The sequence below is a fragment of the Mobula hypostoma genome, chromosome 2, assembly GCF_963921235.1.
Source record: "Mobula hypostoma chromosome 2, sMobHyp1.1, whole genome shotgun sequence".
NCBI classification, from domain to species: Eukaryota; Metazoa; Chordata; class Chondrichthyes; order Myliobatiformes; family Myliobatidae; genus Mobula; species Mobula hypostoma.
The window spans coordinates 26,143,626-26,167,482 of NC_086098.1; the positions used below are offsets into that span (position 1 = coordinate 26,143,626).

Below are 23,857 nucleotides of genomic sequence, written 5' to 3' on the forward strand. Positions count from 1 at the left end.
CAAAAAAGAGTTAGGTAGAGCTCTTAAAAGATAGCCGAGTGAAGGGATATGGGGAGAAGGCAGGAAAAGGGTACTGATTGTGAATGATCAGCCATGATCACAGTGAATGGTGGTGCTGCCTCGAAGCGCTGAATGGCCTACTCCTGCACCTATTGTCTATTGTAATGTTATCTCAGATAACATCTAGTATCTAAACTGGCACTAGGGCATGCCAGAAGTAGCACCAAGTTCACACACAACTGAGGCGTGAAAGCAACACAGCTACCCAATAACAAATACAACAATCAAAAATTAAATTCAAAGGTCAGAATTCTTGCAACATCTCACCATAAACGGCAGGGAGCAACTGAAAAGGAAACTGGAGGAGATGGTCTTGAGCAATCTCCATTTTAAATGATGGCAGAGACCAGGACAACGCTACAGGCTGCATGTTCATAAACCAGGTTTCATCCGCAAATGCTGAACGGATTAGAGTGGGGATAGCCTGCCGAGATTCACACCATCAAAGAAGCAAAGCTTCAGCCTTTTATTTTACTCCATAGGATACCAATAGACAAGTGTGAATACCAAAAACACCTACATCTGAGAGAAAATAGATGGCATCCCAGTTGTAGTACTGAAGACCCATGCTTCGGGAATAATTATGCCGCCAGTCAAGCTATCCCAGTGCAATTACAGCATTGGCATCCAACCAAGATTTGGCAAATTGCCTGGGTATGTACTGCTCACAAAAGCAGGACAAATGAAACTCTGTGACTTACTGTTCAATCGACTTTCAATTATCACCAAAGTAATGGAAGGTGTCATTGAACTTCAAAATAAATTTATTATCCAAGTACGAATATCATATATCACCGTATACTGCCAAGAGATTCACTTTCTTGAAGGCATTCCAGTAGAACAAAGAAATACAGAATCAATTATAAATTAGACAATGTACTGAAGGACTCAATGGTCTTAACTCTCAGTGATGTAGGTACACCACCTTTAAGTGGACAAAGGTACATTGCCATAGCTGAAAGAGGGGGAGGAGTGGAGGTCTCCAAACCAGACTAAAACGTTGGGGAATGCAATTCCCTCTACCCAGCACTTGTGAGGGAATATACAGTCATTGGAGAGCTAGATGTAGGACCTAAGGGCAAAATTGCTGAATTGGAGGAAAATGGGGAATTGCTGTGCTCTGCATTTCTTTCCTTCCGTATTTGCACACTTCGTTGTCTTTCGCACATTGGTTCTCTATCCTGTTGGGGGCAGCGTTTCACTGATTCCACCGTGCTTCTTGTATTTACTGTGAATGCCCACAAGAAAATAGATCTCAGGGTTGTATTTGGTATTATGTATGTACTTTGATAATAAATTTACATTAAACAAAGACTGACAAACAACCAATGTGCAAAAGATGACAAACTGTGCAAATACAAAGTAACAAATCATAATAATAAACAACTAAATAAATCATACTGGGAACATGAGTTGTAGACTCCTTGAAAGCAAGTTCACAGATTGGGTTCAGCAATCAGTTCAGTTATTGAGTGTTATGTTACTTCATTTTGGTCAAGATGGCACCTGCACACAACACTTCTTCAGTCGACATCTTCTGGATAGATCATGAAACCATCCATTTCCCTTCTGCTATGTCTTTTTATATTTGTTTTTTTTTTGACTTGGATGTGATTTTGGAACTGTCGGAGCCTGTGATTTGCAGTTTGGAGATCGTCACAGTGCTTAAGCGCTGTGCAGTCTCCGAGGGGATTCTGGGAGACAGAGGCAGCATGTAGGTACCTCGTGGTGAAAAGGTTGTGAGCCAACATTTGACTCCCTTTTGCCACTTAAATTGTTTGCCGATTAAAGCAACAAGGGAGATTGAAATGCCAGTTTTCTGCCTTTAAAAAAAATCACTGTGGGCTGGCTGTAGAGGGGAGACAGCCTTTTATTACTGGAGAGATCCCTCTGATACAGAGGGGGGAGACCATCTTTTAATTGCTCTTTTATGGAGAGGGAGACTGCCTTTTTATTGCTGGTGAGATCACTCTGCTATGGAGGGGGAGAAGGCTGCCCGGGTTTTCTACCTTTTGGACTGCGGACTTTTTTTTTCAGTCTTATGCTTTTTTGTAGTATTCTGTGTTTTTCACCTGATCTTTCTTGTGTGCGGGGGAGGAGGATTTGGGGGTTGATGGGCCTGTTCCATTTTTGTGTGGGGAGGGGACATTTTGGGGTTGATGGTCATGTTACTGTTCTTTTCTTTCAACACTTTCCTACCATCTCCACAGCCAATCCTATTTCCTATACTGGACAACTGCAACTCTGACAACATGAATGAAGCTCAACACTATCCTATCCAAAGCTGCCCACATCATCACTCAGCCCATCCATTCATGAAGCATTCATTTCTCTCAACACTGGTGCACTTAGGCTGTAGTATGCCCCAATTACAAAATGTACAAAAACTGTTCACTGAGGCTACTCTGAGAAGCACGTTCCAAACTTGCGACCCACTACCCAAGGAAGATCAGGCTTCTGGTGCACAAAAGCATCATCAACGACGAACTCCACTTCAAGCTGCACACCATTCCAACAGAGAAGTACATTACTACTGCTGAGAAATGCTAAACTTTGGAATTCTGTTCCCAAGAGCAGTCTGGGTGATCTTTCACCTGAACTGCAGTAGCTTAAGGCAGCAGGTCACTGTTACCATCTTGAATACAATTAGGAACGTACAATAAATTCTGGTTGAGCTAGCAATGCTCAGATTCCCCCAAGTAAAATTAAAATAAAACAGGTTCTCTGACTCATCTAATAGTCATTTTAGATGAGTGACTATTTCTAGAGTGTGGATAGTTTTACTAATAACTGGCACTGTTACCACTACAAATATGAATTTGACAAAACTCCTGGATTAAAGTCTCAAGAATATGCCATGCAGTTTTAGTACTGAACTTAGCCCAAGGCATTTCTGACTTACACAAAGAAGAAACTAAGAATCATTTTCTCATTGGCCCAAACCAAAGTTGTGCTGAAGGGAACCTAGTAAATGTGGTTCCAAGAATGAGTGTACATAACCAAACTCCAACAAAGACGTTGCAACTCTGGAAATTCTCTCTGCTCCCTTCTTCCATTGGGCAGAAGATACAAAAGCCTAAAAGCATGTACCAACAGGCTCAATGACAGCTACTACCTCACTGCTATGAGATTATTAAATAGTTCCCTAGTACGATAAATTGGACTCTTGGCCTCACAAATCTACCTCATTACGATCTTGAAGGGTCTCAGCCTGAAACGCCGATGATACTCTTTTACGTAGATGCTGTTTGGCTGCCTGAGTTCCTCTAGCATTGTGTGTGTGTTGCCATGATCTTGCACCTTACTGTTCGCCAGCACTGCATTTTCTCTGTAGCTGTTAAAGTTTCTTCTGCATTTATTGTTTTACCTTGTTCTACCTCAAAGCACTGTGTAATTATCTGATCTGTATGGCAGTATGCAAGAAAAGCTTTTCACTGTATTTCAGTACCTGTGACAATAATAAGCCAATTCCAATACTTTGGGAACAAGGGTGTTACAAGGACAGGAGGTCTTGACACTGAATAGTTGGGGACTGAAGCATAGGAGACTGAAGAGTGACAGTATTGATGTTATGGGAAAGTTACTGGAAGGTATTCTAAGAGACTTGATATATGAATATTTGGATAGACGGGGATTGAGTAGGGATAGTTAGCATAGCTTTGTGCATGGTAGGTCATATCTAACCAATCTTATAGAGTTTTGAGGATGTTACCAGGTAAACTGATGATGTTGTGTACATGGACTTCAGCAAGGCATTTGACAAGGTCCCACATGGGAGGCTGGTCGAGAAGGTTCAGTCAGTTGTATTCAAGATAAAGATAGAAAACTGGATAAGACATTGACTCTGCGGGAGAAGCCAGGGAGTGGGAGTAGATAGTTGCCTTTCTGACTGGACGCCTGTGACCAGTGGAGTGCCGCAGGGATTGGTGCTGGATCTGTTGTCATTTATATCAACAATCTGGATCATATTGTGGTTAACTGGATCAGAAATTTTGCAGCTGACACTAAGAACGAGGGTGCAGTGGACAGTGAAAAAAACTATCAAAGATTGCAGTGGGATCCAGACCAGCTGAAAAATGGCAGATGGAATATAATGCAGGCAAGTGTGAGGTGTGCTCTTCGGAAGGACCAATCAGGGTAGGTACTACATAGTGAGCGGTGGGACACAGAGGTGTGCGGTAGAGCAGATGGATTTGGGAATAGAGGTCCATAATTCATTGAAAGTGGTGTCACAGGTAGATAGGGACATAAAGAAAGGTTTTGACACATTGGCCCTCATAGATCAAAGAACTGCATTCAGAATTTGAGATGTTACACTGAAGTTGTATAAGACATTAGTGAGGTCTAATTTGACGTTCTGCATACAATTTTGGTCACCTACCTACAGGAAAGACTTAAATAAGATTGAAAGAGTGCAGAAAAAAATTACAAGGGTGTTTCGTGGACTGGAGGACCCGGGTTATAAGGAAAGATTGAACTTTATTCCCTAGAATGTAGGACATATGGAGGAGATATGATAGAGATATACAAAATTATGAGGGGTATAGATAGAGTAAATACAAGCAGGCTTTTTCCATTGAGGTTGGGCGAGACTACAACTAGAGGTCATGGGTTAAGGGTGAAAGTTGAAATGTTTAAAGGGAACATGAGGGAACACTTCTTCACTCAGAGGTTGAAAAGCATGTGGAACGAAATGCCAGCTTAAGTGGTCAGTGCGATTTTGATTTCAATTTTAAGGGAAGTTTAGATTGGTACATGGCTAGGAGGGCTATCTGGGAACAGGTCAACGGAGCTAGGCAGTTTAAATGGTTTGGTATGGACTAGATGGGCCAAAGGGCCTATTTCTGTGCTGCAGTTTTCTATGACTCTGTTACACAGGAGTATGAAATCATGAGAGCACAGATGGGATAGATAGTTAAAGCCATTTTCCCCAGGGTAGGGGTGTCTCAAATTAGAACACTTTGGTCTAAAGTGAGAGGGGAAAGATTTGAAGGGGACCTGGGGGGCAATGTTTTACAGACGGAGGACAGTGAATTCGTGGAACAAGCTGCCAGAGGAAGTGACAGAGACTTCAAAGACATTCAGACAGGTACATGGATTGGAAAGATTTAGAGGGATATGGGCCAAATGCTAGCTGAGGTAGACTACTTGATCAGCATGGACAAGTTGGGCTGAGGAGCCTGTCTTCACTTTGTACAACTCTATGACATTATGATTGGTTCTTTGACACTGTCCCATTGCAAAACCTGTCACCTATAATTAACATTTGATTTGAATTGTCAAAATAAATACCATTGTTGATGTTATTGATCAGCAACTGTTTCATGACACAGGATTCAATTATGACATTAACAATTTCATCTTTAATAATCGATGCAGACTGACAAGCTTGCGTTTTGTATATTTCCTTCATGTTTCCAGAATCTGCATCATTAGTCATTTGTTTCAAGTGAAACAATGGCACCACTTCGTTTGCTCAATTACGCAGACACGGACTCTAGATTTACCAATTAGTAATTAATTTGTTCTGACAAGGGGCAAAGAAGAGGAAACATTAACTTATGCAGCAGCTTTTCATAAGAACAGGACTAATCTGATCTTGGTTTCAAGCCCACTTTACATAAATTTATCTTGGGGCCATCCAGCAGAGATACAGGCACTTTGTTCCACTAGTCCTGCTGACCACCCAACTTGTTTTAATTTCCTGCATTCAGCCCATAACCATCTCAGTTCCACTCCTCCATGTACCTTCCGAAATGTTGCCCCTCAGATCCTGTTTAAATATTTCTCCTCTCACCCTAAATCTATGCACCCTAGTTTTGGACTCCCCTACCCTGGAAAAAAAACTGTTACCATCTATCTTATTTACGGTATGCCTCTCATCATTTTAAATATTTCTGTACGATCAACTCTCAATCTTCTACATTCCACAGAGTAAAGACCTCACCTGGCCAACCTCTCCCAAAAATTCTAGTTCTTGCAACATCACGTAAATCTTTTCTGCAATTTTTCCACGTTAAACATGGCTTTGTATACAACTGCAACATAATGTCCCACTCCTATACTCAGTGTCCTGACTGATGAAGATCAATGTACTAAATGCTTTTTCTCTCATCACCCTGTCTATCAGCGATGCTGCTTTCAATGAACTTATACAGCTGGCTCCCTCTGTTTCATTATTCTCCCTCATGCCTTACTATTTATTATACAAGTCCTATTCTGGTTTGGCTTTCCAAAATAATCATCTCATACTTAGCTGTATTGAAATGTATTTGCCACTCCTGAGCCACTTCCCTATCTGATTAAGATCCCCTCATTACCTACGATAACCTTTTACACTATCAGCAAAACCTCCTAGTTTTGTGTCATCCACAAACTTGTGTATTCACATCCAAATTATTTATAAAAATAATGAATAACAAGGATTCCAAGACCAGTGACATGCCACTAGTCACTGGCTCCATTTCAAGAAACATGCTTCAAACTCCACCCACTGCTTCCTACCTCCAAGTCAATTTTGAATCAATCACTCAACTCTCTCTGGCTTCAGTGGAACCTAACCTTCCAGACCAGTCTGCCATGTGGGACCTTGTCAAGGTCTTGAAGTCCAAACAAGTAAGTTTGCATTGAATCTAAACTACATGATTTTCAACTGAGACAAAGGAGAAATTGCAAATCATTCTCCTGAACACTACTTGCATCAACATTTCACACAGTAACAGGACATTCAACCCAACATCTGCATCTACCTTTAGACACCCATTTAAACAAACCCTATATTAATCCAAAACATGAGAAAATCTGCAGACGCTGGAAATCCAGAACAACACGCACAAAATGGTGGAGGAACTCAGCAGGCCAGGCAGCATTTATGGAAAAGAGTAAACATTCAATGTTTCAGGCTGAGAGCCCTCATCAGCCCTCATAATGTGAATCCTACATTAATCCGATTTTTTATTCCCTTCATGTTCCCATCAACACCCCCAAGAATTCACTACTTGCCTATAAACCAGGGCCAATTCATAGTCACCAATTAGCCAATCAACATTTGGGGTTGGAGAGGAAACTGGAGCACTGATGAAAACACACACAGTGACAGGGAGAATGTACAAAATCTACACAGACATCTCCCAAAGTCCAGATTGAAAACTGGTGTTGTGAGGCAGTGGGTCTATAATGCCACTGAGTTTTTTTTTTACAGATTATGAGGACACTCAGTCCTCGTTTATTGTCATTTAGAAATGCATGCATTAAAAAATGATACAATGTTCCTCCAGTATATCATCACAAAAAAAAAGGACAAACCAAGACTAAAACTAACAAAACCACATAATTATAACATATAGTTACAACAATGCAAAGTAATACCATAATTTAGCAATACCATGAGCAGACCATGGGCACGGTAAAAAAAAAAGTCTCAAAGTCCCCCCCCCCCCACAATTGACTCATCATCTCACGCAGATGGTAGAAGGGAGAAACTCTCCCTGCCATGAATCTCCAAGTGCCGACAACTTGCCGATGCACTGGAAGCACCCGACCGCAGCCGACCCTGAGTCCATCTGTAAACTCCGAGCCTCTGACCAGCCCCTCCAATACAGCCTCTCCGAGCACCATCCTCTGCCGAGCGCTTCGACTCTGCCCCAGCCGCTGAGCAACAAGCAAAGCCGAGGACCCGGGGTCTTCTCCTCCGGAGATTCTGGACCACGCAGTAGCAGCAGCAGCGAAGCAAGCATTTCAGAGGTTTCTCCAGATGTTCCTCCGTGCTCTCAAGTCCGTCTCCATCAAATCAGGATTGTGCACGGCACCCTACTTGACAAATAACAGACATCACCACCGGAGTGGCTGCTGCGAGCTGCGTCACGCCGCCATCCTCTCCTCTGAGTTGCCCTGTGACTGGACTGTCTGAACTGTACTGAGGAAAAACCTGGCAATCAGTCATTTGCCCATCATTAAAATGAAAAGCTAGTGCAGATTGCTCTATGGAAAAATCTCTTGGATCATCTTCCTAATATACATAGACATGGGTAAAAATCTGGAAACTTTACATCCATATTCAGAAAAAAAAAGTGTAGGGATAAACTAAGCAACCAGAGATCAATCTGGTGGGGAAGGTGCCAGAATTAATACTCAGGGACAAGTGTGGATGGATTTGTGAAAGCTAGCATATATTTGATTATCTTGTCTTAAGGATCATTCACAATTTTTTGTAAAGACATTGACATAAGAAAGGAAATGTTTTATAGAATATCCTAAAGACCAATTTGAAGAGAATTTGCTTTTATTTGAATCCAATTATTAACATTGTGATGGGGTCCTGAATTACCCCTATGAACTGTGCTTATGAAAAGAGAGAGAGAGTTATTTAACACCGACATGTTGTTTTGAAAAGAGAGAGAGAGATGAAGACTAACTGTTGGACTGTCACTTTAAGGAACGAGAAAGAACTGGTCAACTTTTGGATTTCTGCTGAGTTGGAGACAGCGTCGAGCAGTTCGTAAGTTGCTATGGTGACCGAAGGCGGCATTATTTAATGGACACTCGATGTTATGGTTTTCAGCAAGTTGTTGACACTTCCCAAGGACTTTTGCCTGCTTGCATTTCTTCACAGAGAGAGGAAGGTGGAGTTATTTGAATGACAGTTGATGGTCAGCACGGGAAGATAAAATAGGAGGTCAGATGATAGACCTCAGGCACATGTTTTGGACACCGAATGAGCATTGTTGTGCCCGCAGGAAAAATGGGTTTTGGAGGATCGATCAGGCGGATCGATCCGTCGCTCTTGCAGTGGAAAGGAAAAAAAGGGGTTGACTGGTGGAGAGTTGTCCATGTGTCCACCCTCGCCTGGCGGATAGCTCCACCACAGAAAACCAGTCCACTTTGCTAAAGTCACAGTCGGTGACTTTTAAAGGATTTTGAAGGACAACGAGAAGATCGACGATGTTAGCTCACCTGAAGACTCAAATCACTCCCTCTCTCTCTCTCTCCATCACTACTCAACTAAATACCACAGACTGAACTGAACTTTACTCATCATCGTAAGACTGTATCTTTTTACCCCTAGACTTAAATAAGTTTGGATTTTCATACATATATTTCCACACTTAGTGATTTACTTATATATATAATCATTGCTAACCTGTTTGATTTATCTACATTTATATTACTGTATTGTGTAGTTACTAATAAATATTATTAGTTTATAGCAATACTGGACTCCAAAGTGATTTTGATTTCTGCTGGTTCTTTATTCCCGTCTCGGGGTACGTGACAAAATAAATATGCACATTCCATCTGGCAGAGCAATTGCTTTGATTTTTGGTTGGATGACCATCAACACACATATTTGCACCATTCTCTTAAGATACTAATATTTCTCTGCTAATTATGACATCTTCAATCCACAATGAAATATTATATTTTACATGCAAATAAGCCGGAGGGGAATTTAATTTTACTTAAGAGACCTAAATTCTGACTGCAGTGGATACGTGAATTTGGAGATTTAGCCAAAAATCAGCTGAAGTTGAATTTACTGTTTCTCTCTTCAGAATACCCAAAATAAAAACACTCATTCTGAAGTCACAAATAAATTTAGAAGACTAGTGCAAAGTGACAAGCTATGATGATTTAATTGGGAGACAACACCAGCAGCAGAAAAATCTCATCAGGAGATATTCAGAAATACAACATTCAGCAAAGGACAGGGAGAATTGCTGATACAGGTAGATGACTATATGTTAGATTTGCAGTAAATCAAGTGACAGCGATCACACTACGATTAAATGCAGCTGTAACAAAACCCGAATTTATCTTTAAACTTGTGTTTTATATATAAATATGTATCCAAAAGTACACGAGGTTAATAAAACCTTTGCTTGAGAATTTTCTACATCGTCCTTCTCATCTTGGTCATTTGTCAAGCTTGTCTCTTTCACTTTGCCTTTCATTCCTTTAATATCCATTTTTTACATGACATTTTACCTTCTGCTGATGGATGACTGTGAGGCACATTGTTTTTGAATAAGTCCTGACTCTGTTTCTACTTTAGACTATACCGCCAGGGAACAAAAACTCAAGGGAATTCAGGAGACATTGGAAGTCTTCAGGAATCACTCTGGAGTCCAGTGTTCATCACTGAGAACTAGGAATTTCCCTTGAGCATGCAATTATTCTTTGAAGTAATCTCCTCTTTCTGGGAGTATTAAATAGTAGAATTGATTTTCTTTTTGCACTAGTATTTTCATTAATCACAGGATTCCTTAAGAGGTGTGAGAGGTATTCATTAGTCAGCTACAGGTACAGTAACATTTTCCTGCTGTCAATGATCAGATGTTCTGATCATTAAGCCAACATCACAACATTTTGAGTGTTTCATAGTATATTTAAGGTTGGAAGAGGTGGAAAAAATTTTAAATTTTAGTCATTAGCAGTTGGTCAAACAAAGTCAGTTTTTAACCCAATTGTAACTTTCTGATGTAAGACGACAATAAGTCTATCTAGATTGATCTTAGAGTGGGTTAAAGAGTCAGCACAATACCATGAAAAGGGCGTGTCCTTTGCTGTAATGTGGAACTGGGCTGAGAAGTGGCAGATGGAATTCAAGCCAGATAAGTGTGAAGTGGTTCATTTCAGTAGTTCAAATTTGAAGACAGAATATAATATTAATGGTAATTCTCTTGGCAGTGTGGAGGATCAGCAAGATCTTGGGGTCTGTGTCGACAGGACACTCAAAGCTGCTGCGCAGGTTAACAGTGTTGTTAAGAAGGTGGCAGGCAGATGAAGTTAGAACTTGTATAAATGAGAGGCCTTTCATTTTGGTAGGCGGGAAAGACACAGAAATTATTTTAAATATGTTACATGTTGGCATATGTTGGCATTCTTCAACCATGGGATTGAGTTCAAGAGATGTGAGGTGATATTACAGCTATGTAAGACCTTAATTAGACCCCACTTGGAGTACTGTATTCAATTCTGGTTACCACACTACAAGGAGGACGTGGATACTATAGAGAGAGTGCAGAGGAGATTTACAAGGATGTTGCCTGGATTGGAGAGTGTGCCTTCTGAGAATAGGTTGAGTGAACTTGGCCTTTTCTCCTTAGAGCGACAGAGGATTGGAGGTGACCTGATAGAGGTGTACAAAATGATGAGAGACATTGATTGTGTGGATAGCCAGAGGCTTTTTCCCAGGGTTGAAATGACTAACATGAGGGGGCATAGTTTTAATGTGCTTGGAAGTAGGTACAAGGGGGATGTCAGAGTTAAATTTTTCACACAGAGTGGTGGGTGCATGGAATAGACTGCCGGCCATGGCATATACAATAGGGTCTTTTAAGAGACTGGTAGATAGATACATGGGGCTTAGAAAGATAGAGGGCTATGCAGTAGGGAAATTTTAGGCAGTTTCTAGGGTAGGCTACATGGTTGGCACAACACTGTGGACCAAAGGGCCTGTAATGTGCAATAGATTTTGATGTTCTGAATTCTAAAAGCAGCTTAACGTGCACAACCAGAGCACTGAAACCTTGATAACTGAAACATTGTGGCCCTATTAAGACTTGCAGATCATTTGCATGTAGGTTCTCAGCATTGCTGACATAAATCCATCACAGTGGATCACATCAATAAAGCTGAAAGCGCCAAAGATTCACAGCTCAATACATTCTGTCCTATCTCAGTCCTAAATGCTTAGTTGTTTATTCTGAGATGGCTCTAATTCTAGGCTCCTGTTTCAGGGGAAACAGCTCTTTCATTCCTTCCTCTCCACTTGTCACACGACATTTTACTAATTTCTGAAGAACAGTAGCAATCTGTATCAATTTTTAAAAACAGGATTCTGCTGCAATTTTAGGCAATGCTGTTAAGGAACATCAGCAAAGAAAGGCAATCTATTGGAGGCCTAGAGGGATGACTCTAGAATACAATCATTAAAAACTGGGGGCGGCGGTGGGGGGAGTTTCCTATAGGATGGAATTATGTCTCACAAAAACTGATTCCTTCTCCTCAAACTCTTAGATTATCTTTGATGTTTCAGTGAGTTCACCTTCTTCATCTATAACTTAGAAATCAGGTCTGTTCTGCTCACTCCTTTCTCATATACACATCCCATATACTCATATACTCTAAACTCCAACAAGGGAAGCATTTTATTTGCCTTACTAATTACATACAAATGTTCTGGAATATCAAAAAAATAATAGTTGTGTAAAATATTTAAAATAATTTCTGTGTCTTTCCCGCCTACCAAAATGAAAGGCCTCTCATTTATACAAATTCTAACTTCATCTGCCTGCCACCTTCTTACCTATTTAATTGGGGTGTATGGGGTGTCAGGGAGGGGTAGCACCTCTGGTGGGGGAACATGTAGTGTCCTTTTCAAGGCAGTTAGCCCACCTTGGTCCCCACCTGGCACTCAGCTCTCACCTGTGGCTCCCCGTAGTTGTTTGCACGCGACAGCGGCCACACCCCGGGCAATGGCTTCGACAAGCCGACTAAACCAGGTGAGGGTAGCCGACGGGTCTCAAACCCTCGGTGAGATAGGGAGTTGTCTATCCCAGCACGTGAAAGCAGACTCCGGCGGATTGAGCGGACGAGACCAATGTAAGGTCCAACGGTTGAGAAGGCAGTCTCTGCAAGCGTCGTGGAATGTATAGAACACAACTAGACACAGAAGACGTCCTGGTCATCCACTGCACCTCGTCCCATCTCCAGTCGTCTCGACTCTTGTCTTGCCACTGGATCCAGATGGAAATTGGGAAGAGAGAGTGAGGCTGACGCTGCGCAACTCTCCCTCACTTAAATCCAAATCATTGCGCTAGTCTCGACATCATCATCATAATGGTGTCGAGGTCTTCACCAACGATGACGATGGACGAACAGTTACCTAATTAATTAGTCATAGTCATACTTTATTGATCCCGGGGGAAATTAGTTTTCATTACAGTTGCAATTAATTACAATTGGTAATTAATCAATCTTGGCATGCTCTTGTGCAAACTAACTTTGTATAGTTAATGAAAAAGGGTTAATTACTCTCAGTCCCTCTGACCTGTAGGTAGCTAAAACCTAAGCAATACTAATCTTCGTGGCATCTAAGCGAGTAACAGCCTGCCCACTTGTAATGAGCCATTTATTCCGGTTTCTGATCTTTAGTCCTGCTGCTATATTACACTCTACTCTCTGGGCTCTGATTTTGTGCAACATCCTTCTCGGTGGCACCAGAACCAATGACTCCTGAAAATACAGATATAACTAAATTTACGTTTTGCATCGTGGCCAATATTCTGAGGAAATACTGGCTGAAAACAAAACATTCAGTAAGATTTGCACACATTGCGTGGGTTTAACAATTCGTAGAAAGGAGCATTCACAGTCTTCTTTGGGGAAAAAATTGTTATACAAGCAATACCATATATGAAAGTATCTGGCCAGGGGAAGATATAATGGTGCAGGAAGAGATGAAAAGATGCTGTAGGTAGTTCTCTGGCTTTAGAGATAAAAATGTACCAGACTCTCACTGGAAAGGAAGCCACAAACATATTGCTAGAGGAACTCAGCAGGTTGAGCAACATCTTTGCGAGAAAAGGAATTGTCAGTGTTTCAACTTGAAACCCTGCATCAATATTGCATATCTTCTAGACCTGCTAAGTTCCTCCAGCAGACTGTTTGTGGCTTTAGTTTCCAGCATCCGCATACAGTCTTTAATGAAAAGAAAGCTGGAAGTGAGGTCGAAGAGCAGAGGTGTCAAGGTTTTGTTTTATTGACAAAAGTGATGTTTTTATTCAATTGTCTAATTATGTGATCAAGTCTACATTATTGACTACTAGAATCCAATTTAGTCTTGCTATAGTCCCTTAAAAATCAAGCATCTTAGCCAATAGCAGATTATACAGCTTGCCTTTAAAAGTTTAAAACAGTTACCTCTCTGTTCAGTAAAACTGTATGTTTTTATAACTATGGTACAATATGCATAGGAGATACTGTGATATTGAATATGTCCAAGGATAACAGTTTCAGTTCAAGGAAAACTAACTGAAGTAAATTGTCACGTAATTCTGCAATTGTCAAAAACAGCATATTTTTCAAGACTGGTATTATTTTGAAAATAGTCACTAGTCTACTGAAAAAACATCACGATGCTAACACCTTACAGGGTTCCATGTACATCCTTGACATAAAGGGTGGTCCAGAAACTTAAGACAGAAGTCTCTTTAGAGTCATAGAGTTTATACAGCATGGAAACATGCCAACTCAAGCCGTTTACTTGAGCCAGTTCCACTTCTCTGCATTTGGCCCATCTCCTAAGCCTTTCCTAACCATGCACCTGTCTGAACGTACCAGAGTGCCAACCTGACTATTCTTATCAGTCCCTGTTTTTCCAAATGTTGACAGAATCTGTCCCTCGGAATGCTCTTTGATAACTTTCCCAACACTGATGCTAAGTTAATCAGCCTGTTATTGCCTGGCTTGTCCTGACAACCTTTCTTGACCAACGGCACATTCACCAACCCCTAATCTTTCAGTACCTCACTCATGGTTAACAAATAAACTAATATCTCTACCAGGGTCCTTGCAATTTTTCCCCTTGTTTTCCACAAACTCCTAAGACTTTAAGTCCTCCAGTCCTCATAACATCCTTGTGAATCTTTAACATCGTTGCGACTTCACCCAACTTCAACAGAATCTGGTATCATCATTGATTTTTTAAAAAAATTGTCTCAGGGAACAGTCTTGTCATGGATAAAGTCAACACCCGATGTCAACCATTCAAATCTGTCTATAACTAGGGGAGAACAGCTTTAAGGTAAGAGGTAGGAGACAGAGGGAATTTGAGGAAAGATTTTTCTTTTTACACAGAGGGTGGTGGAAATCTGGAATCAGTTGCCAGAGGGGGTGGTGGGGGCAGAAACAGGCGCATTCACTTTAGTATTAAAATGAAACAGTGTGGTATTGAAGACTGCAAGCTGACAGCTGGAAAAATATTACACACAGTGGCCACCTTATTGGGGTTAATGCAAATATCTAATTAGCCAATCATGTGGCAGCAACTCAATGCATAAAAGCGTAAGCTATGATCTGGAGCTTCAACTGTTGCTCAGACCAAACACCAGAATGGGGAAGAAATGCGATCTCAGTGACATTGACCGTGGAATAATTGTTGGTGCCTGATGGAGTAGTTTGAGTATCTCAGAAACTGCTGATCTCCTGGGGTTTTCATGCACAACAGTCTCCAGAGTTTACAGAGAATGGGGTATGAAACACTTTGTTAATGAGAGAGGTTAGAGGAAAATGGCCAGACTATTTCAAGCTGACAGGAAGGTGACAGTAAGTCAAATGACCACGTGTGCAGTGGAGCAGCTCTGAATGCACAACACATCGAACCAGAAGTGGATGGGCTAACAGCAGCAGAAGACCAGGAATGTAAACTCAGTGGTCATTGAGTGTATACAGGGACTAGACGGCCAAAAGAATACATTGACCTGAATACCCTATTTCTATGTTATATAACTTGGATGACATTAATGGTCATGATAGCAATGAATAATTTGACCACAGTAGGTGAAATAAAGGGGAGGCCCAGCAATTTTATGCAGCTGGGATGAAGCTATTTTTGTAACAGATTAGTTTTGGACGGGGCAAAACAAACCAAAAGCTGAACAGAAATTGGCCTCATCTAAACAAGCTCGCAGACAGGGAGATGGAGTTGGGTAGCAAAACATGAAAATTTTAGCAGGCCCTGAATAGCAATATTCACAACCTTTCAAATACAAGGCAAAACACAATATATCACCTTAGCAAGCAAGAATTAAAGTAATTAATAATAAAAACACCCACTGTAGTAGCAGTAGCAGCAGCCAGCAGAGCAGTGAGTGGATACAGAACATGACCATGCAGTTATATGCAAAACCAGAAGAGTTAAGGGCTTAAGGGGCGACTATGAATGGCTGCCTCGATTTTATTCTTCTGAACAACTCTGTTGTGTTACAGCCAAAGTTATATCTCATCATACTAATTCTGTGCATACTTTACGAATCAGGGAAGAATAAAATTAGATTTTCTATCAAATTTATAGCGCTGCACATAAATATTAAAACCACAAACTACATTGGCTTATAATCAAAACAAAGTTTAACCAAAGGAGAGTCTAATTAGGATGGGCAGAAACAAATTAGACTTAACAGGACTTCAGTTGAAATATTTGCCAACATTTTGAATTCTTAATCTGCGCAGTAAACCCAAGCACCCTAGAAATAAAGCTCTATACATGTACCAATGCATTTCAAATCAGTAAGCTTTAAAGAAAAGTCTAAGAAACACATCACTGTTTTGTTAGCATTTAGAAAATCACCAGCCATGAATTTAAATACATTATCTTATGTATATTAAAGGGAGAGAGGATATAACTTTGTAAACAAATTTAATCAAATCCTCGCAGATCCAAAAGAAAACAATACAGTAAAGGTTGGAAATGTTGGGAATGGAAACTGACATTATGAAGCAGTAGTTGTGGACAACATTGGTGATGCCACGGTTGGAATACTGTGCAGAGTTTTGAATTTTATTTTGTAGGAAAGATGTTACTAAGTTGGAAAGAGTACAAAGACTTTGGAGAATGTTGCCTGAATAAGGGGCCTGAGTTATCGGGTAAGATTGGGCAGGTGGTGACTTTATTCCCTGTAGCATGGAAGACTGAAGGATGGTGACATAGAGGTGTATAAAATCATGAGGGAATAGATAGGGTGGGTGCACACCATCTTTTTCCTAGGGAAAGGAAATCAGTAAACTAGTGAACATGGGCTTTAGTTGAGAGGGCAAAGATTTAAATGGAACTTCTTCAGACACATGACATAACGTAACCTGCCACAGGGAGTGGCTGAGACAGGGACAGTGACAACGTCTGAAAGACATTTGAACAGGTATATGGATAGAAAAGACTTTGAGGATGTTTTGGCTAAAAAGCTGATTTAAAACTGTGACAACTGAATATTGCTTGTACAATTCAGGAAAAACAAATACCTAAGCATTGAAGTCCTTTTTTCTAAAAAATATTGTTGAGAAATGATGGCACAATTAAAGCGTGAAGGCACACGCTCAACTACTCTGGAACAGCTTCTTCCACTCTGCCATCCAATTCTGAATGGACATTGAATCCATGAACACTACCTCACTACTTCAATTTTAATTTCTATTTTAACTTTAATTCTATTCTATTCTCACTTTAATTTCTATTTTTGCACTACTTATTTAACTATTTAATATATAAAGATTCAAAAGTTCATTTTATTGTCAAAGTATGCATGTACGATACAACTTTGATATTTGTCGACTCCAGACAGTTATTGAATACAGGAAGATGATGGGTGTTGATTAAAGAAAAGGTAACATCTCTTGCAACCACCGCCCCCCAGCATGAAACAGAAAACAATTTAAAGGCCCCAAAACTCACCCCTTCCACAAGTAAGAGTGAGTGAGTGCGTGTGTGTGCCTGCGCGCGTGTATGTATGTATGTATGTATGACATAGGCAAGGGTATGTTGGCAAAGCGCCAGGGTAAAGTACATTGCTGCTCAATATGACATTCTCTTAAAGGAATAATGCAATAACTGAACTTCTCCATCCAAAAAGTGAGAGCTAAAAAGCTGATTTAAAGCTATATTGACAGATTGTTTTGATGAACAAAACTTAAAAGTGGAAATAAATATTTCTTTTGTACGATTCAGGAAAATGAAAATATCAAAGCATTGAAGTTTTTTTTCTTGAGAAGTAATGTTGAGAAACAAAGGCACAGTTAAACAACCAAAGTAAATAAAAAATAATTAGTTGAAGACCAAGTTTAACACTGCTTTGTGCAGGAAAATGGTAAGGTCAAAAGAAGTGAGGAGATCATTTTTCTGACATTTAAATAAGGAATTAATTAGAAGCGCATGTGTTTTGGGAGAGGTAGGGGAAAGAACTCAGTGTAGCTAAAAGGAACTAAAGCCACTGCATTAATAATAAAATAACAATTAGATGATAGGAGGTGAAAGAGGTCAAATCTTTTTAACTGCAATAATCGTGAAAGAACAAGAAATCACTTAATAAGGAGAGATGAGCGCCGTTCACTGCCTAAAAGGAAATATGCAAATATTTTATTTTAAAAACTAATTTAGACTTGACAGAAGTAAATAAACAGTGCCAAAAGTTTGAGAGTTTCCATGTGGATCACAACCTTGTCGCTTCGATTGTAGGCTCGCATTCCTCAATGACCCAGAGTTGATTGGAGTCAGGGCTTTATGCTTTGGGTCTTGACAGGGTCACCCATTCTCAAAGGGTAAAGGTCACACTAAGAGTGGTCCACAGTTCCTCTAGGTTCAGAGTTTCAGCTCAGGGCTAGAAACCCAGACTGGTAAAATAAAATTGTTACAGAAACAGCAATGAAAAATCTTTCTACATCTGAGTGTGACTGTGTTCCTGAGTCTCCACCCGGGACTTGCATGACTGACAGTAGTGAAAACTGAGAGTAAGCCACTGACATGATGAAGGAAGCCCTGAACACTGTCAGAGGTGGAGGATCTCCATTGCTGTTCTAAATGCCAGCAGCCTAAAGGGCCATTAAAAAAAAATTGAGAGGGCCAAGGATATGAATCTCAAAATAAGCAAATATAACTTTGTAACAAAATGCTTAGATTTTGTGAAAAAATTAAAGCCGAGGGTTTTCATTACAGTAGATCCATGTCAATAAAGCAAATAATATGCAGATGTTGATAATATTTTCTACTGTATAATTGCAAAGCATTGTTAACTTACCTGTTTGCATATACCTCCCCAGCTTTCTTTACTTTTCATATTTTCTTAGCTCGTTGCTTATTCAAGTTGGTGAGTTAACATTTATGAACATGCCTAAGTAGCATCATCATTTTACCAGCATACATATTGATAACAATACAAGCATTTACTTCATTTGCAATTTGTATCCTCCATTCTTGCTGCTAGTTTCAGAAAAAATGCCATAGGATTAAAGTTACGTAACCGGAAGTTGTACCGGACCAACCTGCACATTTGGTTCTAGTGATGAGTGGGGGACCTGGTAATCCCGTTCCTCCTTCACCTGGCCGTGTCAGCAAGACTCTGATTTCATATTCCGTGTCTGGGTCCAGATGCCAGAGCTTGTAAGTTGCAGCATTTACAGCATGGATTTCTGTCCAGGATCCACTGGTCATACAATATTCCACTTCCTTCAGAATGATGGGACCATCACCAATAATTGAATTTGCGTTGAGCTGAATTAGCAGATAGGTAGGACCAACACCAAGCAGATGGGGTGGTGCAATTGGCATGGGTGGTTCTGTAAAGGGAAGAAATGATGTCCATTAATATGCAGCTTGAATTTCAACTGCTAACCAGTATTCATATAGTTGATGGTTACTTGAAACACTGACAACTTAAAAGAGCTAAATATGAAGTTTTCAGATCAATAATGTTCAAAATATTAGTTAGTCATCAAAAAGCGCTCTCCTCCACGTCAGAAGAATCAAAAGCAAATACCATGACAACATAGTCAAACGTCTCCTGTTGGTCCACAAAGACAACCATGACGTTCCAGTTGTCTCTATCCCACTCTGATCTTTTGCAAAGGCCAATGAAACCCAGCATGTAGATAATTTCAATCACCAGTACTCTGAATTTAAACTCACTTTCATGGACTCTGCACAACTCTTCCTCTTAGTATTCTTTATTTACACAGCTTATCATCTTTTTACACATTCGTTGTTAGAAAGTCTTTATGTAGAGTGTTCAGTGAGATCCTGTATATTTTTCCACCCTCCCCACCCCACCGCTGTAAAAGCCAGCAATAAAATAAATCTCTCAAGGTAATATATGATAACATGTACATGCTTTGCTAATAAATTTACTTTGATCTTTAGGAATAGCACAAGGCCCTCAAAGTACTGTACATAACAGCAGTCAAAACTCTGCACATAATTTATTTATTATTATTTTTATTTAATTTTTTCTCTTCTACATTACGTATTGCATTGAACTGCTGCTGCTAAGTTAACAAATATCACGTCACATGCCGGTGATAATAAACCTGATTTTGATTCTGCACTCAGCAATTTCAGATAATCCAGACTTTCCAATTTGGCCAGTTCTGATGCAACGTCATCAGCTTGCAGCACTTTCTAATTTTTCTTTCCTCCACAGATCTTCAATGAGTGATGCCTCAAAAAGAAGGCATCCATCATTATGCACCATCATCCAAGCCGTGCCTTGTTCTCATTGCTACCATCAGAAAGGAGGTACACTCCAAAATTTCTATAGTTGCAATTTGATTTTCATCTTTTGGAGGATCATTTGGAAAGAATATTTTCCCCTTCACAGATGCTCCATAAACCATTGAATGTCTCCCAGAATTTTGTTTCAGATTTGTAGCTCTTTGAGTTTCATTTTAATGTACTTACAGACTACGTCTACATTTAACATAGGGTTTGTTTTACATGAATGCCTACAGTGATGTACAACTACACTACCAGCAAGTTTGATGAAAAAAAGATGGCTATCAAACATCAATGCATGCGTGAAATTTCCTCAGCAGAACATTACTGGAATTGAAATTACCCCATGTGCCCCTGAACAAAATTCTGTACCAAATCATGGAATTCCTTCACCGTTGTTCATTCAGGCTTTAAAAGTACCATTGGAAATACTGCAGTCCCGTTTGATTCTGCCTGGCTCTTTATAACATTTTAGCCCTCCAGATGCACTTCCTAAATGGTGTTCCCTTTATCTAAATCCTGTTTCCAGTATTAACAAGCCCCAGTAATTCTGCAAATCAATGAATATTGGAATTTTGGAAAAAGGCAGGAATAGGAATGACCTACAAGGGACAAGTTCTAGTGGTCGTGTCTCTGGCTCCGAGACTGGACCCTCAGCTCAGAAAGGAAGGAGGGAAAAGAGGACAGCGTAGTGATAGGGGATTCGATAGTTAGGGGGACGGGGGATAGAGGTTCTGTGGGCGAGATTGAGAATCCCAGATGGTCTGTTGCCTCCCTGGTGCCAGGGTCCGCAATATCTCAGATCGAGTTCTCGGTATTCTCACAAGGGAGGGTGAGCAGCCAGATGTCGAGGTCCATGAAGGGACCAATGATGTGGATAGGAAGGAGGGAGGAGGTCCTGTAAAGAGAGTTTAGGGAGTTAGGTGCAAAGTTGAAGGACAGGACCTCCAGGGTTGCAATCTCAGGATTGCTACCCGTGCCACGTGCTAGTGAGGCTAGAAATAGGAAGATAATGAAGCTAAATACGTGGCTGAGGAGATGGTGCAGGAGGGAGGGCTTCATGTTTCTGAACAATTGGGCTTTGTTCCAGGGAAGGTGGGACCTGTTCTGATGGGACGGTTTGCACCTGAACTGGAGGGGGACTAACATCCTTGCGGGTAGGTTTGCTAGTGCTGCTCCGGGGGGTGGTTTAAACTAGATTTGCAGGGGGAGGGGAACCAGAGGGTTAGAGCAGATAGTGAGGTGGAGGAGGATAAAGGTCATGCAGGGACTGCATGTACAGACAGAAATCAAAGGTTTGTACGTGACAGAAATGTTCTCAGGTGCATCTATTTCAATGCAAGGAGTATTGTAGGTAAAGTAGATGAGCTTAGGGCATGGATTGGCACGTGGGATTAAGACATTATTGCTATTAGTGAAACTTGGTTGTAGGAGGGGCAGGACTGGCAGCTTAATGTTCCGGGGTTCCGTTGTTTCAGACGTGATAGAGGGGGAGGGATGAAAGGGGGAGGAGTGGTATTACTAGTCAGGGAAAATATCACAGACTGGAGGCCTGTGACTAGTGGTGTGCCTCAGGGATCTGTGCTGGGACCATTGTTGTTTGTTGTCTATATCAATGATCTAGATGATAATATGGTAAACTGGATCAGCAAGTTTGCTGATGACACTAAGATTGGAGGAGTTGTTGTGGACAGTGAGAAACGCTTTCAAAGCTTGCAGAGGGATCTGGACCAAATGGAAAAATGGGCCAGAAAATGGCAGATGGAATTTAATACAGACAAGTGTGAGGTGTTGCATTTTGGAAGGACAAATCAAGGTAGGACATAGACAGTAAATGGTAGGGCACAGAGGAGTGCAGAGGAACAAAGGGATCTGGGAGTTCAGATACATCATTCCCTGAAAGTGGCGTCACAGGTAGACAGAGCTGTAAGGAAGGCTTTTGGCATCCTGGCATTCATAAATCAAAGTATTGAGTGTAGGAGTTGGGACGTTATGGTGAGGTTGTATAAGACACTGGTGAGGCCAAATTTGGAGTATTGCATTCAGTTCTGGTCACCTAACGAGAGGAAGGATATCAGTAAGATTGAAAGAGCGCAGAGAAGATTTACGAGGTTGTTGCCGGGTCTTCAGGAGTTGAGTTACAGGGAAAGATTGAACAGGTTAGGACTTTATTCCTTGGAGCGTAGAAGAATGAGGAGGGATTTGATAGAGGTTTACAAAATTATGAGGGGTATAGACAGAGTAAATGCGAGTAGGCTCTTTCCACTTAGATTAGGAGAGATAAATATGAGAGGACATGGCTTTAGGGTGAAAGAGGAAAGGTTTAGGGGGGACATTAGGGGGAACTTCTTCACTCAGAGAGTGGTGGGAGTGTGGAACGAGCTGCCATCTGACGTGGTAAATGCGGGCTCACTCTTAAGTTTTAAGAATAAATTGGATAGATACATGGATGCGAGAGGTCTGGAGGGTTATGGACTGGGTGCAGGTCAATGGGACTGGTGGAATAAAGTTTCGGTACAGACTAGAAGGGCTGAATGGCCTGTTTTCTGTGCTGTAGTGTTCTACGGCCTTCTTTCCACCTGTTACAAAACCATTTGTAAAAAGGTCACCATTCAAAATTGTTTTATGTCATTCCTGTGTACAAGGGTAAGGCGAATGAATTGTTACTCCAGATCTGATGCAGCACAAAAAAACACAAAAGGAACACAATGATAATAAAAATAGGATTATTATAATAAATTATAATAATAACAATAAATACAAATAGACAAGATAGCATATCCATAGATTGTTTGTACGTAAGTAAGATGACAGACGGGAAATAATAAATGGTAGAGTTAGTGGGTGGAGGTGTTGATCAGTCTAACTGCTTGGGGAAAGTAACTGTTTTTGAGTCCAGTGGTCCTGGTGAGAATGCTACATAGCTTGCTCTCTGATGGGAGTGGGACAAATAGTTCATGAGCACGGTGGGTGAGATCATTCATGATGTTACTGGCCCTCTTCCGTCTACCTGTCATAGAGACTTCCTGTCCACCTACTGCACAGGTGTAGAATGACATCAACATGGATATGCAAAGTCCTGCTCTCTTCAGCCTCCTCAGGAAGAAGAGACATTGGTGAACTTCCTTGATTGTGGATGTGTTCTGGGGCCATGAGAGGTTGTGTGTAATGTGCACTCCCAGGAGTTTGAAACTTTGTCTTGTTGACAATAAGGAAGAGGTTATTTGCCTGGCACCAGGCCTTGAGCTCTCCTTCACCTCCTCTCTGTTGGATATCTCATTGTTTTTGGTATTGAGCTCCACCATTGTTGTGACATCAGCAAACGTGGACTACGTGATTGCTCAGGAGTTTGGCCATGCAGTCGTATGTGAGCAGAGTGAAGAGCAAGGGGCTCAGCACCCAACCCTGGAGGGATCCATGTTGACAATGACGGGGAGGCAGGAGCAGTTGTTGGGAAGTACAACAGCCAGTTGCACAGTGGTGTATTTAGAGTGAGGAGTGGAAGTTAGTTCATCTCAACTGCAGAATAGCAGAGTCTTT

General features: G+C 40.9%; 1 protein-coding gene across 6 annotated transcripts in view; it reads right to left on the reverse strand.

Moving 5' to 3' along the window:
- ptprk (protein tyrosine phosphatase receptor type K) overlaps nucleotides 1-23,857 on the reverse strand; it is a 691,044-nt gene that overhangs the window by 286,078 nt on the left and 381,109 nt on the right. For all 6 annotated transcript variants that reach the window (XM_063034492.1, XM_063034484.1, XM_063034476.1 and 3 more), the window contains exon 7: nucleotides 19,093-19,386. In XM_063034492.1, coding sequence (XP_062890562.1) covers nucleotides 19,093-19,386 — 294 coding nt within the window. The remainder of the gene's footprint in view (nucleotides 1-19,092; nucleotides 19,387-23,857) is intronic.